The sequence below is a fragment of the Micromys minutus genome, assembly GCF_963924665.1.
Source record: "Micromys minutus genome assembly, contig: SCAFFOLD_112, whole genome shotgun sequence".
Taxonomy (NCBI): Eukaryota; Metazoa; Chordata; class Mammalia; order Rodentia; family Muridae; genus Micromys; species Micromys minutus.
This window is the reverse complement of record NW_027667875.1, coordinates 45,622-66,078: the sequence shown is the minus strand read 5'-3', so window position 1 is coordinate 66,078 and position 20,457 is coordinate 45,622. Positions and strand designations below refer to the sequence as shown.

At 40.2% G+C, this 20,457-nt stretch overlaps 1 protein-coding gene across 1 annotated transcript; it reads left to right on the top strand.

Moving 5' to 3' along the window:
- Nucleotides 1-19,319: 19,319 nt before the first annotated feature.
- On the top strand, nucleotides 19,320-20,249 carry LOC308416104 (retinoic acid receptor beta-like; the record flags this gene model as incomplete). The annotated part of the gene is given in 3 exon segments (XM_080942587.1): nucleotides 19,320-19,394; nucleotides 19,398-19,412; nucleotides 19,416-20,249. Coding segments are annotated over 3 exon segments (924 nt in total).
- Between the last annotated feature and the right edge of the window lie 208 nt (nucleotides 20,250-20,457).

Sequence of the window (20,457 nt, the reverse complement as noted above, 5' to 3'; positions counted from 1 at the left end):
GTTACAGGTTAACAGTCAGGTATGTGTTTCAGGATATCTTATCTTGCCGGCTAGCAGCTAATCACTGCAGAACCTCATAGTGGTATTCCTCGGAAAGGTCAGGCTCACACAAGTGGGGGTGTAAGTACAGCATTGATCAGTTCTAAGGTGGCTGCTGTGCAGTCACTTTCTTAAGCATGGTTCTCAGGCATGGCTGCCTACAACAACAGAAGACAGAAAATATACAAATATACAAAATAAACAGACCTGCTCGAGTGAACCTCTGATCTCGCTAATTGTGGGTCTGGGTGAAGCGCTGTTCCCTGCCAATGCACCAAAAATGTAAGACCCCCAAGTCAAAGGGATACAAATCAGAAAGGAAGAAGTCAAAATATCACTATATTATAAATAGTATACTTATGTGATTCCAAAAATTCCACCAGATAACTTCTACAGCTGATAAACAATTCAGCAAAGTATCTAGATATAAAATTAACTCAAACAAATCAGTAGCCTTCCTTTACTCAAAGGATAAAAAGGTTGAGAAAGAAATTAGAGAATCTACACCCTTCCCAAAAGTAACAAAGAATATAAAATATCTTGGTGTTACCCTAACCAAGCAAATGAATGATCTGTACAACAAGAATTTCAATTCTCTGAAGAGGGAAGTTGAAGAAGACTTCAGAAGATGAAAAGAACTCCCGTGCTCATTGATTGGAAGGATCAACAGTGTAAAAATAGCCATCTTCCCTAAAGCAATCTCCAGATTCAACGCAATCCCCATCAAAATTCCATCTCAATTCTTCATAGAGTTGGAAACAGCAATTTACAAATTAACGTGGAATAACAAAAAATAAATAAATAAATAAAAAGGATAGCAAAAACTATTCTCATCAATAAAAAATCTTCCAGGTGAATCACCATTCCTGACCTCAAAGTGTATTACAGATCAATTGTGATTAAAAACTGCACGGTATTGGTACAGAGACCAAAAGGTAGGTCAATGGAATAGAATTGAAGACCCAAAAAATGAACGCAAACACCTATCGTCACTTGTTCTTTGACAAAAGAGCTAAAAAAATTAAAAGAAAAAAAGACAGCCTCTTCAACAAATGGTGCTGGTTCAAGTGAGAGTCAGCCTGCAAAAAAATAAAACTGATTCTTTCTTCACTCCGTGTACAAAGCTCAAGTCCAAGTGGATCAAAGACCTACACATAAAACCAGGTACACTGAAATTATTAGAAGAGAAAGTAGGGAAGAGCTTAGAACATATAGGCACAGGGAAAAACTTCCTAAACAAAACACCAATAGCTTATTCTCTAAGATCAAGAATCAATAAATGGGACACCATGCAATTGCAAAGTTTCTGTAAGGCTAAAGACACTGTCAAGAGGACAAAACGGCAACCAACAGATTGGTAAAAGATCTTTACCAGTCCTACATCTGATAGAGAAGTAGTATCATATATATATAAACTTATGGAGTTGGACTCTAGAGAATCAAAGAAACCTATTAAAATTGGGTACAAAGCTAAACAAATAACTTTCAACTGAGGAATATCAAATGGCTGAGAAGCACCTAAAGAAATGCTCAACATCTCTAGTCATCAGGGAAATGCAAATCAAAACAACTCACACCAGTCAAAATGGCTAAGATCAAAAACTCAGGTGATAGCAGATGCTGGTGAGGGTGTGGAGAAAGAAGAACAATGCTCCATTGTGGGTGGAGTTGTACGCTGGTACAACCACTCTGGAAATAAGTCTGGTGGTTCCTCATAATATTGTACATAGTACCACCTGAGGACCCAGCTATACCACTCCTGGGTATATACCCAATAAATACTCCAACATCTCACAAGGCCATATGTTCCACCATGTATGTAGCATCCTTATTTATAATAGCCAGAAGCTGGAAAGAATTCAGATGTTCTTCAACAGAGAAAAGGATACATAAATGATTGTACATTTTCACAATAAAGCTATTGTTATTGTAATTATTGTAATTATTGTTATTATTATTAATTGCATTTTAACTGGAGGATCTACCATTAAGAACTATTATGTTACTTAAAATTATGTACATGGTAGTATAAATGAAAGACTCAGGCTAAATATATTTTCTTTCATAATATGCATTTAATATGTTAAAATCATAGAATTGACCTGCAAAACTTAATCTTTCTAAAAATATATTAAAATTGACTATCCATTAAGAATTAGAATTCACTTAGCTTCTCTATACCTACCTTCATAACTACAAAAAGCAATTTCAGCTTTTGAAGGAAACAATTCAAATGTTTTGTCTAGAATCTGGATTCTCCCTTACTGATGAAACTGGTATGTCTGCATGAAAATAAGATGTGATCATTGTTATATCCTTAAATTTTATCAAAGAAATGCAGTTTCTATTATTTTCATTAGCAAATGTTTATGTTCCAAGCACCTTATGAATTGCCATTACTTTTATATTTAGTACAAAATCTAATAAAATTGCTTTTTACTCTTCAGCAATAGTCAGATAAAAACATATCAAAAACTCAAAAACTATCCTGTTCTAATAAATGTAAACCATCCTATGGCTTTGTAACACAGTCCCTGGTGTAGGCAAGAATGAAAGTGGTAAGAGAACTGAACGTAGGAGAACTATGCAGCTCACTGTAATAGGAAAAACAGGAAAGAAGTTTCTTAACATAATTTATTTTTATTTCCTAGAAAACTTTCTATAGAACTTAAAACTAATATGTTACAGAAATTTCAAGTTTCTGCCAGCCATTTGATTAAACAATATCTTATTGATCACCATTAGAAACTTTATTTTTCTGTTCTTCATATCCAGAAATTAAGCTGGTGTAACTAGATAATCTCATCTAGACACCATATCCATCTATACATGCACACACATATATGCACATTATGTAAATATTCTTATATACCATGACACTTCATCTTAAAACTCAAGGTTTTTCTTTTATACACAGGTAAAAAACAATCTAACAGTATTATTTTGTACTTGTCATGAAAGACTTGCACCTTCAGCTAAAAACCTGAGTTCAATTATAATCAGTACTAAGTACTTTACAGAACACAATTCCTGATTCAATAGAAAAAAAGCTTACTGACATTTATAATATCCAAACCAAATTTGCAATCTCACCCAGATGTATAAAAGTGCCCGGCCTACAGAGTCAACTGGTACATGACACCTGAACCATAAAGAGGTCAACTAATAATTGAAAAGTATATTAAAGTAAAATTTCAGTCATTGTCTTTGAATAATACTATTAGGTTAAAGATAATGTGTGCTTTTATACAACTTTTCTTACTACATTTAAAAACATACTACAGTCCTAAAACAAAATCTCAGTCATGTCTCTACAAACAACACTGTTAGTTGAACAAGACCCAAGCCTATCACTTTAGCTGATTCCAAACAAAGCTATTCTGAGTACACTGCAATAGCATACAGCTAAACACAACAACAAACAAAAAAAAAAACTACACACTACATCTTTTTCACTTAATAGACTCAATGCTCTATGAAAAACCGCCAAGTTAATACTGCACCACCAGAAAAAACACAATACAATATCTAGCTTCAGTCAGTTGAGCATGAGACTCTTAATCTCAGGGTCATGGGCACTAATTGTAAAAGGAATTAAACACTTCGGGTAGCCCATATAGAACAGGCACAATCCAGGCATTTTACTAACAAGCTATAAGCCTAGATTGGGCAGGTTTAGAGCTTACTAACCTATTTCCCAGCCATAATGTCCCTTGTTACATACTGTTTTTCCAGGTCACGTGCTCAGAGTCTATCTCTTCACATGGTGGCTTCCTTCTCCCTTGTTCCCACTTAACTCTCTCTTGAGACCTTCCACTCTTTCCTCAAGTCCCACCTTTCTCCCTCTACTGCCCAATCACACACTCTATTCATGTACTGACCAGTTTTACCAGCAAGGTTCACACAGCGTCACCTGGGATACTTGAGGGTCTGCTCTTCAGGGGAAACTCTTGAAACCCTGGGAAGCTGGTATGTGGGTAGAATTTAAATACAAGCATTACCAGACAAACCCCAACAACAACTGTTCCCTATCTGACCAATAAACATTGACACCTTTACGTAATATACAACCTGTACAATTATTTTCAGATCCTAGCACCCATAGCTGTGGCTTTTGGTACAATGTATATGTCACATTCTTAAAAACTCAAGACAGAAAGTGAGCAGATTAGCCAATGTTTCTGCAACAGTCCACATCTAATCTGTAACAAATTAAGGACTGTCAGTAACAGACCAACAGAGAAAACCACTAAACAAAATCAAGGGTCAAAATATACTATATTCCAAAGTTACAACCATGAATTAGGCTTTAAAAGGAAGTCACATGACCTTCATATTTGAAGGACTTTTAAAGTAAGAGTCTCATTTGAAAATTACACAAAGTTCACCTTGAAAGTAAATTAACTGAGCATGGTCCATGTAACTCCAGTGCCCTCTCCTGAGAGGCAGCACCATAATTTTCCTCTTCACTGGGCTAGCTGTGTTCCACGGTGGAGGGGTTCTCCACCAGAGGAGTGAGCTACTCCATGTGAGATTCATGGAAATGCAGGGGTAAACTGTCCTCACTGGGGGATAAATGAGACAGGCACATAAAGAGAGAATGTGAAGAAATGGTTAGAATCAGAGGCCAGGACACAAGACAGTGAAAAAAGAATCACTGAGAATAAGTCTATGACTAATACAGTTTTAAACTGTTGCTTGGTGGAATGAAAAGTAAAGTTGCTAACAGGATAGAAAACATCTGCATCCTGGGAATCTAGGAAGGGGTAGAAGGCCCCAACCACGTGCAGAGGTCAAATAAGTCTGAATGACATAAACAGCTCACAAAGCAATCACAGATGGATCAGATGCCCTGGTTACATTGACCTAATTTTTGAATATAAGGAACAAGAAATCAGTTTCCAAAAAGCACTAAAGTTGCCTCATCTAACATTAAAAGTCAAAATATTAAATCTGATTTTTATAAAGCTAGTATGTAGAATTCAAAGATACTAACTTGTAAACTGATTCTTCTATGACATTTAATTTTGGTGCTATGTCTAATAATGATCCATAGAATGAGATATTGGGAAATGTAGAAGAAAGGCATGGGAAAACAATTTCTAGACACAGGATTGGCTATAAACTTACTAAAAGATGATCTAGTCATTTAATGTATAGCAAATATTCTTAGAGGCTCCAAAGGGGTAAAAAAAATCTTAAGTTATTCATAAAAATGAATGTCATAAATTTAAGGCAATAATACAGTATCAAGGTATTATAACCACTGTTTCTAAGGAAAGAAAAATCATGTTTTGTTAGTTTTCAGTAACAAGTGTAACTTAAACATTTCCTCTAATATTTGGCTTCTGGTGCACCAGAACTAAAATGAAGGAGATATGAATTATAAAAAGATATTAAATATTATATAAGTCCAGTGGCTACAAAAATGCAGATAATTAGGTAAACAAAGAAAATACTCTGTTGAAAAACCATGTATGACCAGACAGTGATGGAAAGAAAGGAAATTAGTTTCCTGCTTCTTACAAAGAACAAGTGCCGACTAAGGTAAAAATTTAGACACAGATTGCTAAAACAAGCAGCTGACATAGACTCTACCCACCAGACTGAGCAACCAAGGGACTTAGAAACACTACCAAACATGCACATCTGGATTTTTTTTCAATTTTGTCAGATGTTCACTAAGTATTTGCTTAGTGTTCAACATGTGAGAAGTACTGTATACTTCCTTCAGCCACACATTTCTTGCTTTCTAGAAATTTTTAAATCTTCTATCATTTTAGTAATACAAATACAGAACGAAAAAGCAAAATGCTACAAAGGTATGTTTAAGAAACTAACGATAGACAATGAAACAATGATTCAACAAGTTCCGGAATTTACGCTATGATCTACTGACACAAATCACTAAGTCTCAAACTTTTCTGAAAACATTGAACAGGTAATAAAAGCGCTAGAAAACTTAAAAAACTGATATACATATAAAATATAAATGTATGCCTACAATTACCCTTCCCAATGCATACTGTGTAAGCAGATAATTGTAACCAAGAAAGACTAATTCCAGAAAAGAAATCCAGATGACTAGACTCTGTTTTGCCTCATCAGGGTCTTTTGTAAAATAAGCCCAGTGTTTTTTATCTGACAAAACAGGGAACAGAAGTAACTGGGGTAAATCCAATGTCTAGATCCTTCCTACTGGACTATATGTCTTTCATCTAGTTAATGTTTTTCTAAAGAATGTTTTTTTTTTAAAAAAAAATGCTTGTGGTTTTATAATTTATTCCACAAGGAAACCAATGAGAAAGACTTGCAAATTTCTTTGGAATTATAATGCAGTGTAGTAAAAACAGATGAAGATCTTACTATTATAAAAAGACTGGTTTTCTAGACAGCTATGAAACTACTTCCTTTAAGAAACAAGTTCACTCAAATGAGGCATTTCATAATCCTGCCATTTAGATTCTGGTTCCAATAGAGGTTGTGTACTTCTTCAAATCAGGTTTTCCCTGCTCTCTACCCTTCCCTTGAAAATACTATTCTCCTGGTGCATCTCCCAAAGTTTGGGATTAGGTACCACTGTGGCTACCTTTAATTTTAAATTCTTAAAAATACTGAAGAACATAAACTTCGGTGTCTTTTCTGTGACACAAGCCAAATGGCTAACATTGAAGCAAAAATACTCAATAAAATTCTTGCAAACTGAATCCCAAAACACAGCAAAATGATCATTCATTAATGCAGGGATTGTTCAATATATGGACATCCTTCAAAGTAATCTACTATATGAACAAACTCAAAGGAAAAAAAAAACTACATGATCATCTCATTTGATACTGAGAAAGCATTTGAAAAAAATTCAATACCCATCATGTTAAAAGTTTTGGAAACCTCAGGAATCTAAGGCCCATACCTCAACATAGTAAAAACAATATACAGCAAACCAGTAGCCAACATCAAACTAAATGGAGGCAGTCCCACTAAAATCAGAAACTAAACAAGGTTGCCTACTCTCCCCTACCTGTTCAATAGAGTGCAGAAGTCCTGGCCAGAAAAATTGGACAGCAAAAGGAAATCAAAGGGATAAAATTAGAAAGGAAGAAGTCAAAATATCACTATTTGCAGATGATATGATAGTATACTTAAGTGACCCCAAAAAAACACCAGAGAATTCCTACAGTTGATAAACACCTTCAGCAAAGTGGCTGGACATAAAATTAAGAAGCAATAGGTAGCCTTCCTCTATTCAAAGGATAAAATGCCTGAGAAAAAAATTAGGAAAATGATAACTGTAGGGAGCTGTGGGGCGCCGCCCACACATTCCCACACATTCTCCATTACAAGATGGCACTGATATCCGGCTGGAGTTAGCAGTAAACAAGCCATGTGCGCATGTGCTGGGTAACTTTCCACTTCTTGAGCTCTGCCTCTTCCGTGGTGTCATAGGGCCTGATGAGTTTCAACCAATCAGGGGGCTCCGCGTCCAAGGCAAGGACTGATCCCTTTATAAGGGGATGGGCTAATTAGTTCCTCTCTCTCGTTGGTTTCATCCGTCTCGTGGATCTTGTTCGTCTTGTTCGTCCTGTTCGTCTTCTTGGATTTCTTGGTTTTCTCTGTCTTTTTCGTCACGTGGAACAAGTACTGGTTTTTGAGGATAATACAGTTTACCGCAGAAGGATTCTATTTCGTGTGCCGCGTCGTTCTTGCAGGCGAGACGGTTGCGCGGGACATCTGGTGCCTCAAACCCGGGAAACTCGACCACTCCATCGTCTGCACCACAGAAGACCCTTTGTCTTTGGGCAGAGGGAATCCAGAACTGCGGGGAGATTAGTTCGGCAAGGTATGTCTGATCCTGGATCTTACTTTAATTTGGTTTAAATCTTCCACGGCCATGTGAAGGGTGCGTAGAGGCTCTGGTATTCGTCAGTGCAGTTTTTATTCTCTTCCTCTTAATTTCCTCTTGTGTCCAATGGGGCTGGTGTTAATTTTGTGCTTAAGTTGGACGTAGATAAGCAGAGGCACCCCTGCGTTCCATAAGTCTTTGTAGATAAAAAAAAGTGGAACGCGCTGAGACTTGCCTTTCAGTTTCACTTTGGGACGCCACGCAAATAAGCCGCGGGCATTACATCACTGTGATGGGCTCTTCACACTCGACCATTACAGCCCTGCAGTCAATTCTTAAGCAGAGAGATTTAGAATTGCCCACCCGCATTTTGCAGCGTTTCGTAAAAGAGGTTGAGCGTACTGCCCCTTGGTTTGCGGTCTCTGGGTCTCTCTCACCAGCCTCATGGAACAGATTGGGTAGAGAATTAAACTGTGCGCAGAATGTCGGAGACCTCGTGCCTGGAACAATGGCCATTTGGACGATGGTACAAAATTGTTTAAGAGATGAGAGTTGTAGGCCCGCTGTCGCTGCGGGGCAAGAGGTATTGAGTAAAGTCCAGGATAGATTATCAGAAGCTGAACAGAGTGAGAGGATGGGCGTGCGCAGGAAAAAATATTCCCCCCCTAAGGAAAAAGGACCTCCAGATACGCTGTACGGCGGGAGAGTAGTTACCCACAAACCTTCAGATTATCATTCCCTTATGCCCTCTAATGTTAGGAAAAGGGGAGTCAGCTTGTACCCTTTAGAAGACTTTGAGGCTCTTGACATTGATAGCCCCGAGACTTCAGATGATGATTATGAGCGAGAAGGCTTAGACCCAGAAGAGGAGGCAGGGGTAGATGAAGAAGCAGCTAGTTATGAGGAAAAAAGATATTATCCTGACGAGCAGTACAGGCCCACGCGCTTGTCCCCAGTTGTCCCGACAGCGCCTCCTTTACCCGTGGCCCCCCCTCCTTATGCAGTACGCACGCCTGTAAAATCCTTCTCGTTTCTCCCGGAAAGGGTGAGAAGGCAGATGTGTCTTACTTTCCCTGTGTTTGAGACAGCTGAGGGTGGCCGCGTTCATGCCCCCATAGAATATAATCAAATAAAAGAATTGGCAGAGTCAGTCAGAAAATACGGGATAACCGCCAACTTTACCATTGCTCAGCTTGATAGATTGGCTATCTCTGCCTTAACTCCCGCTGATTGGCAGACAATTGCCAAGGCTGCTCTACCGAGCATGGGACAGTATATGGAGTGGAAGGCTCTCTAGTATGAGGCTGCCCAAACCCAAGCAAGAGCCAATGCTACAGCGTTGACTCCTGAACAACAAGAATGGACATTTGATCTGTTGACAGGCCAAGGTCGCTATGCAGCAGATCAGACAGCTTATCATTGGGGTGCCTATGCCCAAGTGTCAAGCACAGCCATTAAGGCCTGGAAGGCACTTTCAAAAAAGGGAGGGGCTGATAATCAGCTTACAAAAATCATTCAGGGACCCCAAGAGCCTTTTTCAGATTTTGTAGCCCACATGACCGAGGCGGCAGGTCGGATCTTCGGGGATCCCTAGCAGGCTGCCCCTCTTATTGAACAGCTTATTTTTGAGCAGGCCACCCAAGAATGCCGAGCCGCTATCGCCCCTAGAAAGGGCAAAGGTCTTCAAGACTGGCTTTGAGCCTGTAGAGAACTGGGAGGGCCACTTACTAATGCAGGTCTCGCGGCAGCTATTTTGCAGTTCTAGAGGGGCCCTCCACAAGCCCCTGATAGACGGGTCTGTTTTAGATGTGGAAGATCTGGACACTTAAAAAAAGATTGTCGGATGGTTGCTAGGGACGCTCCGCCCCTTTGCACAAGATGTGGCAAGGGGTACCATAAAGCTGAACATTGCCGCTCTGTTAGGGACCTCAAAGGCTGGCTCCTTCCCCCGCTAGAGAGTCAGACTGCCCAGACCAATGAGATGCCAAAAAACGGGTCACTGGGCCCCCGTTCCCAGGGCCCTCAAAGATATGGGAGCAAATTTTACAAACCCCTAGGGGAGAGCAAGGTGAGCACACAGACAGGCCAACAAGAATGGACCTGCGTGCCTCCTCCTCACTGGTATTAATGCCTCAGATGGGCGTTCAGCCCATCCCTGTAGGAGCGGTCACTTTGCCTCCAGGAACCCTAGGGCTGATCCTCGGACGAGGATCCCTTACAGCACAGTTACTGATAGTCCACCCAGGCATAGTAGATAATGACCACTCCTCTGAAATACAGGTACTGTGCTCCAGCCCAACGGGCATATTCTCTGTAACTCAGGGTGACAGGATTGCACAGTTATTACTCCTCCCTGATAGCTCTAATAAAAAGACAAAGGAAAAGGCAGAAAAACAGATGGGTTCCTCTGGGACAGACTTAGCTTATTTAGCAGTATCTTTGAATACCAGGCCAAGGCTTAACTTGTGGGTTAATGAGAAGAGATTTGAGGGCATCCTTGATACAGGGGCTGATAAGAGTATTCTATCCACTCATTGGTGCCCCAAAAATTGGCCTGTTGTAGAGTCATCACACTCCTTACAAGGATTGGGTTATAAGTCCTGCCCCACCATTAGTGCAGCCTCACTTACCTGGAAAACCCCTGAAGGCCAATGTGGCCAATTTGTCCCCTATGTACTCCCTCTTCCGGTTGACTTATGGGGGAGAGATATAATGCAACAAATGGGGCTAGTTCTGTCCAATAAATATTCTGCACAGGCTTATGATATTATGGATAATGTGGGATATAAAGAGGGAAAAGGCTTGGGACGCTATGAACAGGGACCCCTAGAGCCTGTCTCGCCTAACCCTAACAAAGAAAGGCAGGGTCTGGGTTTTTCCTAAGCGCCATTGAGGCAGCACGGCCCATACCTTGGAAAATGGAGGATCCGGTGTGGGTTCCTCAATGGCCCCTTACCTCCAAAAAGTTAGAAACTGTTACCCAATTAGTTAGAGAACAACTACAATTGGGTCATGTAGAACCCTCTACTTCCCCTTGGAATACCCCCATTTTTGTGATTAAAAAGAAATCAGGAAAATGGCGATTGTTGCATGACTTGAGAGCCATTAATAAACAAATGCATTTGCTTGGCCCTATACAACGTGGCCTACCGGTTCTCACGGCACTCCCAAAACATTGGCCTTTAATGATAATAGATATTAAAGATTGTTTCTTTTCCATACCTTTACATTCTCAAGATAGGCCCAGGTTCGCCTTTACCCTTCCTTCTATTAATCATGCGGAACCTGACAAGAGGTTCCAATGGAAGGTCCTGCCTCAGGGCATGGCTAATAGCTCGACTATATGTCAGCTATATGTTCACCAAGCCCTTATTCCTGTTAAAAGGCATTTTCCATCATTAATTCTGGTACATTATACACATGACGTCTTATTATGTGATAAAGACTTGTCAATCTTAACAGAGGCTTTTCCCCTACTGCAGCAAGCTTTAGAGAAAATGGGCCTACATATTGCCACAGAAAAGATCCAAATTTCTGATACTAGTCAATTCCTAGGGTCTGTGGTATTCCCTGATAAGATTGTCCCTCAAAAGCTTGAGATAAGAAGAGATCACCTCCACACTCTTAATGATTTTCAAAAATTACTGGGAGACATCAATTGGCTTAGACCTTTTCTTAAGATTCCTTCTGCTGAACTTAAACCCTTATTTGATACTCTAGAAGGAGATCCTCATGTCTCCTCACCTAGAAGTTTGACCCCGCAAGCAGAAAGAGCGTTACAGTTGGTAGAAGAAGCTATACAGGATGCACAATTGGTTCGCATAGATTATGATAAACCTTTTTCATTATGTGTTTTTAAAACGAACAGGCTCCCTACTGCTGCGCTTTGGCAACAAGGACCATTATTGTGGGTATATCCTAATGCCTCGCCAGCTAAAATAATTGACTGGTATCCAGATGCTGTGGCACAATTGGCGCTGAGGGGGCTAAAATCTGCCATCACGCATTTTGGCACTGAACCACAGCTGTTAATAGTTCCCTATAATGCTATGCAGGTTTCCACTCTTGCTGCCACTTCGAATGATTGGGCTATCTTAGTCACTTCCTTTTCGGGAAAAATAGATAATCATTACCCAAAACATCCAATTTTACAGTTTGCTTTAACTCAACCTGTAGTTTTTCCCAAAGTAACGTCCTGTAGTCCCCTAAAAGAAGGGTTAGTTATTTATACTGACGGTTCCAAGACCGGGCTGGGGGCTTTTGTGGTTAAGGGGCAGGTCTATTCGAGGCAGTATACAGAAACCTCTCCACAGGTGGTAGAATGTGTAGTGGTTCTTGAGGTTTTACAACGTTTCTCAGAGCCTATAAATATAGTGTCTGATTCATCTTATGTTGTTAATGCTGTCAATTTGCTTGAGGCGGCTGGCATTATTAAACCGTCTAGCAGAGTTGCCTCAATTTTTGCGCAAATTCAAAACTGCCTTCTAGCCAGAAGATCACCCTTTTATATTACTCACATTAGAGCTCATTCTGGATTGCCAGGACCTATGGCTCAAGGCAATGATTTGGCAGACAGGGCTACAAAAATAATTGCTATAGCCATGTCTTCGCCTCTAGAGGCTGCTAAAAGTTTTTACAAAAACTTTCATGTAACTTCTGAAACTTTGCGGCGCCGCTTTTCCATTTCCAGAAAACAGGCTCGCGATATTGTTGTCAATTGCCAAAATTGCAGTCAGTTTCTGCCTGCGCCCCACTCGGGGGTTAATCCTCGGGGCATCCAGCCTCTTCAAATATGGCAAATGGATGTTACCCATGTGTCCTCTTTTGGTAAGCTGCAATATGTACATGTATCCATTGATACCTGTTCGGGAATAATTGCAGCCACTCCCTTATCTGGAGAGAAGGCCTCACATGCCATCCAACATTGCTTGGAGGCTTGGAGTGCCTGGGGTAAGCCAAAGTTCTTAAAGACAGATAATGGGCCGGCTTTTACCTCACAAAAATTTCAACAATTTTGTAGCCAGATGGCTGTGACTCATCTTACAGGTTTGCCGTATAATCCACAAGGACAAGGTATTGTAGAACGTGCTCACCACACCCTTAAATCATATCTAATAAAACAAAAAGGGGGCATTATGCAGGCTCTACCCCCTGTGCCTAGGACCGCAGTATCCATGGTGCTATTCACCTTAAATTTTTTAAATCTTGATGACCATGGCCATACGGCAGCTGAAAGGCATTGCCTACCCATGGACAAACCAAAAGAGATGGTAAAATGGAAAGATGTCATAACTAATAAATGGAAAGGACCGGATCTTGTGTTGATAAGATCTAGGGGAGCTGTTTGTGTTTTTCCTCAGGATGAAAATAATCCCTTGTGGATCCCCGAGAGGCTCACGCGAAAAATGGCAGAGACTCCTGATGACAGCCCTGCTCCTGATGCTGTGGAACCAGAGAGTCAGAGAAGAGACGAGATGGGCGATTCTGTCGGCATTCCTGAAACCAATTCCAGCGGAACTTGATGCTACAGTCTTCCCTAAGCTTTTCACCCCCGATATTAACCTGGGTGGGGGTGGGACTCTTGGGAGCAATCCTTTGTTGTGGACTTGCGTTGCTTCTCTGGCTAGTTTGTAAGCTCAAGGCCCAAACAAAAAAGAGACAAGGTGGTTACTGCCCAAGCGCCTGTCGCTCTAGAACATGCAGCATCAGCCGATATCTGGTTGTCTATGCTTAAGCAGTAGGTCGCCGGCCAGACAGCTCTTGCACTCCTAGAACTTCGGTTCATTGCACAGGATTAGAGTGTCTGGTTTGAGCAGCCCATGAGGGATGCCGAGCTAAGCATCGCACTGAGAGCCTCTTGTCGTGGGGTCATCTCAGGGAGGTACGTCATTTTGCTTGAGGGTTGCCTGCCCCAGTGTCCCTCCCTCAGAAAAACAGCAGAGTGACAGGTCAAGAGTACTACGGGCTACAAAATGCCTAGCGGTTACTCCTGTACATGGTCTTTATACACCTTAATGAGGATTTGACCTCTATCTCCGCCCTCCTAATATGGGTGTCCTACTTTGCTCAAAGAATAAAAGATAGGGGGAGATGTGGGGCGCCGCCCACACATTCCCACACATTCTCCATTACAAGATGGCGCTGATATCCGGCTGGAGTTAGCAGTAAACAAGCCATGTGCGCACGTGCTGGGTAACTTTCCACTTCTTGAGCTCTGCCTCTTCCGTGGCGTCATAGGGCCTGATGAGTTTCAACCAATCAGGGGGCTCCGTGTCCAAGGAAAGGACTGATCCCTTTATAAGGGGACGGGCTAATTAGTTCCTCTCTCTCGTTGGTTTCGTCCGTCTCGTGGATCTTGTTCGTCTTGTTCGTCCTGTTTGTCTTCTTGGATTTCTTGGTTTTCTCTGTCTTTTTCGTCACGTGGAGCAAGTACTGGTTTTTGAGGATAATAAAGTTTACCGCAGAAGGATTCTATTTCGTTTGCTGCATCATTCTTGCAGGCGAGACGGTTGCGCGGGACAGGGAGCCGTATTGGATTTGGGCCTGGCCGTTCTTGTGACTGTATAGCACAGAGTGGCTACTCACCTCTACGATGACTGCCATAAAATCATGAGATTATTTGACAAAAGCCTCTCCCAATATGTTGATGGCACAGGAAGACTCCGAGAACAACCACAGAATGTCCCCCTCCCCTCAATCACAAACTGCTCTAGCCTGAGCAAACACCAGATATCCCTGCCAGATGATCTCCTCACCCCATTCTCCCTACGTGAGAGCATGGACTTTTCCCAGGGCCTTGGTGCTTACACAAGATAAGTTACAACTCCGCTAATGACTGTGAATTCCGGGGCTCTGCAATTGTTGGTGCCCAGATGTCCTGTGAAGGCAGTTAAGCCCTAAATCTTCTAGCTAACAACTGACAAGATACCTCTGTCTGTGTGCTCACCCTGTGTTCCATCCCCTTGTATAAAAGAAAGAACCTGCGTCAATTAAATGAGACCTTGACAACAGAACCTTGCTTGGTCTCCTTTCCTTCTCCACCCTCTTGACCCTCAGGTAGCCCCTCTTCGGGACAATGAATAACTGTACCTGCTGGACGGGTCATGTGGTGCCTGAACAGGCACCTCCCAAAGCACGGCCAACTACAGGACTACAGAGACAGGAGATCCGCGGAAAAATTGAGGACTCTTTAGGCCGCATCGCTCATGCGTCACTGGAGAGGGAGGTAAGACAGGGCCCCCCAAAAAATTGTCGTCCCATTGTCATGGGGAAGGTATTGTTTCAGGAAGCTTGCTTCATAGGAGAAATCAAGCATTCACTCAGGGAGAGAGGAATAAGAGTTAAGAAAAAAAGATTTATTTAAGTTTTTTTCATTTCGTGTAAGAAGTTCGTCCATGGGTCGTAAGCCATGGACCAGATATGCGCCCCACAACGTGGAATAAGGTGAAATGAGAATTCAATAGTTTTCAAAAACAGGACCCTGAGTCTGTACCTCGCCCTGGCCCTCCGTGGTGATCCCCATGCCCGATGATCTTTGCCCCAAAGACACAGCTCCATCTTTGTACCTTTCCCTTCCCTGAACAGCAGAGGTTCCCTGCTTTTTAGAGGCACTGCAGAAACCCCTTTTGGCTTTCCCACTTCTAAAAAGAAAATTTGACAAAGATCCCTCATTTGAGAGTGCTTTTGAAGAGGCTGCCAACACTGGGGCTGCCAGGGGAGGGGCAGCCACATCCAGGCCTCTGCCACCTGCCTGCACTCAGAGACTCTCACAGGAGGCTGCTGCTGCTGCTACTGCTTGGGGAGAGGTAGTACCATCTGCCTGCCCTCAGAGACTCACACAGCACTAGTCCTACCAGTCTACCCCTGCTAGCCCTCGTTTATCACCTTGACAAAAAAAAAAAAAAAGGTAAACTGTTTCAGGATATGTCCTGTCTTTCTAGTTCACACTGGAAAAAATGTCTAGTACTGGATCTGGGTCCCTTTGAAAAATATCAGTGTCCCTTCAACACATGTAGTTCTCTTCTCTTGTGTGTTTGTCTCTTGGCACACCAAGCTGTCTGTCCATCAATGAGTGTCAGTTTATGTCCATGTTTTCTTTGTTTAAATGTTACTCATGTTTCTTGTTCAAAAGAGAATGTTAGGTGTTTGTCTTTTTATTCAGCTTTAACTCAAGTCTAAGAGGTTAAAATTAAAGATTAAAAAAAAAAAAAAAAAAAAAAAAAAAAAAAAAAAAAAAAAAAAAAAAAAAAAAACAGGCATTTAGGGCCCTACACCTAAAACAGTTTAACTCAGTTAAAGACTTGTTGGAAGCTGATTTTTAGGCTGCTCCTAGAAAGGGTGTAGGCAGCTCATTCACTTCAAGAAGTTCCATTGCTTCTCCTAGAAAAATCTGTGTTTGTGGAGCTCAACAGGTGGCAATGTTCCCATCTCTTAAAATTACATCTTATAAAAGCAAATAATTAACTAGTTTAAATATATAAGATGTGTGGATACTTCATGTCTGTTTTTGACTGATTTTAAAAGGTATAAATATGCTCTGCATTTCTTGGTGGTAAATTATTTGCTTATAAGTAATAGGGTATGATTCAAAAATTGCAATATTAGTAACAATTTTTTTTAAACTAGTAACTTTGTTAATGTCACTCTAAACAAGAACACATGGCATAAAATAACCCAAGGAAACAGGTTTCTAGGATTCCTCTGAATTGGGTTATAGTATATGTAATAAAATAAGATTTAAGACAGTATTGCTGCACTGCAGTGTGTTTGTGTGCGGGAAACTAGCAGCCAAACTTCGTAGCATGAAGTTGATGTGCTCCGATACACACTATGTTTTGATTTTGGAGAGACTAGATTGTTTAGGGGATAAGTTTTGCTTTCTAAACTTTTTCAAGAGTTCATTGATAGGCTAATTAAAATGTCTGAGAAAGTGTTAATAGCTGCTAATGCTAGAATGCTTTTGGTAAAAATGGGGATGCAGGCTCTTCCTACTGGAAGAAGACTTGGCCTTTCAAATGCTTATATTGGGTGCAAGCTATAAAAGCTGAAAGATCTGATTTAGCCTTATGGGAGTCCTTTTATATAGACTGGGTAACTATGTTACACAACAAATGTTTAACTGTGTTTACCTGCATAATCAAGGTCTGGGAAATTAAAATAAAGACTAAATTAGAGCTCACTGCAATTACTCCTAGAAAGGAAAAACTGATCTAATATATTTTTAATTGGCAAGCCTGCACACCATTCAGAAAAAAATATTTAAAAATGTAATGTTCATATATGGGGTAATCAGCCTCAGAAAAAAATTTTGGCCACTCAGTAGCTAGTGCAAGCTGGCCCCATTAAGTAAGAATCAAACAGGTAAAAATTATTTCAGCTTTGTGAAGGGTTGAGGCTGTGGTTTATTGCTTCAGTTGCCATTCCAAAGAGTTATCATAGATTTTCAAAGATCATTTCCATATTATTCCTTTGCATATGGCTTGTCTTCTTGTGGTTTTGAAGAGCCCCTTGAGACAATAGGTGTCTTTGGAAACCTTTGTCTCAGAGAATGGCTGATGGTCTTTTATTATTTTACTGCTGCCTCAATGGCAGGAGGATGAAACTTAAAACCCTCAATGTTTACTTGCCACATAATTGGGTTATCAGTTTTCCTAGCCAGATTGTGGCACAGAAAATCCATAAAGATAATTTACTTTTCAAAATTCATCAGATGTTGGCTGACTAAAAACCTCTCCTTAAGCTCACCACATTAGAACATAGTTTGCTGTTCTCCAAAGTTGCAAATTCTAGTCTCTCTGCACTTAACTGAGAGGTGAAAAGTTTTGCAGAGAATATAGAGAAAGCAGTTAGTTAACAGCAGATATTTTATAGAGTATAACCAATTATTGGCTGTTTGTATTTTTTGCATCATACCTACAGCAGTCCTTTTGGCAAAAGAAACCATTAATGTAAATACATCTTTTAACCTCCTGTTATGAAACCTTTGCTGTGTTAAAACAGAATTGCATGATAAAATCGTAAAGATATATATATATATATATATATATATATATATATATATATATATATATATATATATATATATATATATATATATATTTAAAAGATAATGTCTTAACCTAAAAGAATATCTATTCCTTATTACAAAACAATTAAATAGGTTTTTCCTAAGTACTGATATTTGGCCTATTGCATGTGCAAACTTTGTCAGGCAAAATTGACAACTGATAATCATTATCCAAAAGACCAGTTGTTAATCATTTCCCTAATGCATGCTTTTTTATTTTTTCTGTAAATTTATGCATACAGCCCATAGACAATGCAATTGCTATATTTATAGATGGTTCATCTATAAAAAATATATATAATTGGATCAAATGTTCATTCTCTTGTGTTTCCCCTTGCTACAGCAGAGATTATTGGATTATGTGCTGTAGCCATTGTTTTTAAAAGTTAAAAAATTAGTTAAACTTTAAATTTATATACTGATAGCCAATATATACATAGCTTATAGTTTGCAATTGCTTAAAATTGTTTCATTTTTAGATACTGCTAATTCTTGAGCTTTACAATTGCTTATACAAATACAACTTAATTTAAAAGAACATACTATACCATACTTAGATATTTAAGAGATACTAGGTTGCCTGGATCCCTTAACAAAAGCAATGCCACCACAAATTTTTATACCAGGTAGATTATAATCTGATTTTTTACCATCAAAATAGTAATGGCCTGAGACAACAATTTTAATATTTCTAGAAAATGTACACGGCAAATTATAAAGATTTGTCCTAAATATCCTCAGTCTCTTATGTTAATCCTAAAAGACTTAATTCTAACCAACTATGGCAAATATTTTTTTAAATATTAACACCTCTTCAAGCTTTCTAGTTACAATTACTTTAACAGAAAAAAACAACTAAAGATATAATTTTTCATGGCCTATGTTATTTTCCTATGGTTGGTGCTCCAAATCAGACTATAACTGATAATGGAATTAGCTATTACAGTCAAGCATTTGAGATGCTTTGTTGACAAGTTAATATTACCTATATTATTAAAATTCATTATAATTCATTTTACAAATACTGTAAAACTTTAAAACAATATTTTTATAAATTAAAAGGGGAGAGTTACACCCACATATATTTAAATCATACACCTTTCTATTTTAAGTAGTTTTTAAATTTAGATGTCAAAAAATGTCTATGGCATCCTCATAAGTTGTAACTGAGAAAACTTATGCCCAAGTAAAATGAAAGGATCCACATACTGGTATCCACATCTGTTCCTGACTGACCTTTGTTTGCCTTTAACCCGGATTGGACAAGCAGCTTTGCCTCAAGTTTTTAGACCTTGTGGGACAGAAAACATGGGGACTGTAAAAACTGATTTAAAAAAAAATTAGGGGACAGAGATTAAAGGTCATGGTAACATGGAGCTTCCCAAGGACCAGCTAGACGCAGCTGTCAGGAATGACAGGAACAAGAAAAAGAAGGAGCCTTCAAAATAGGAATGCACAGAGAGCTAGGAGATGACCGCAGAGCTGGATGACCTCACCGAGAAGATCCGGAAAGCCCACCAGGAGACCTTTCCCTCACTCTGTCAGCTGGGGAAATACACCACGAATTCCAGCGCTGACCACCGGGTACGATTGGACTTGGGCTTCTGGGACAAATTCAGTGAGCTGGCCACCAAGTGCATTATTAAGATTGTGGAGTTTGCCAAGCGTCTGCCGGGCTTCACAGGCCTGACTATCGCAGACCAGATCACCCTGCTCAAGGCCGCCTGCTTGGACATCTTGATTCTCAGAATTTGTACCAGGTATACCCCAGAGCAAGACACCATGACTTTCTCTGATGGCCTTACACTAAGTCGAACTCAGATGCACAATGCTGGCTTCGGTTCTCTGACTGACCTTGTGTTCACCTTTGCCAACCAGCTCCTGCCTTTGGAAGTGGATGACACAGAAACAGACCTTCTCTGTGCCATCTGCTTAATCTGTGGAGACCGCCAGGACCTTGAGGAACCAACAAAAGTAGACAAGCTCCAAGAAACACTGCTGGAAGCACTAAAGATTTACATTAGAAAACGACGGCCCAGCAAGCCCCACATGTTTCCAAAGATCTTAATTAAAATCACAGATCTCCGCAGCATCAGCGCCAAAGGTGAAGAACTTGTAATTACGTTGAAAATGGAGATTCCTGGATCAATGCCACCTCTCATCCAGGAAATGCTGGAGAATTCTGAAGGACATGAACCCTTGACCCCAAATTCAAGTGGCAATACAGCAGAACACAGTCCCAGCGTGTCCCCCAGCTCAGTGGAGAACAGTGGAGTCAGTCAGTCACCACTGCTGCAGTGAGACATTTCCAGCCATTGCAGACATTCCCCAGGACCTTCAGTTCCAGACTGAAAACGCAAAGATAACATTTTTACTGCTGCTTAGTTTTTGAACTGAAATATGTTAAACTCAAAAAGGACCAAGAAGTTTTCATATGTATCAATATATATTCCTTACTGTGTAACTTGCCTAGAAATACAAACTTTTCCAATTCTGAAAATCAGCCATT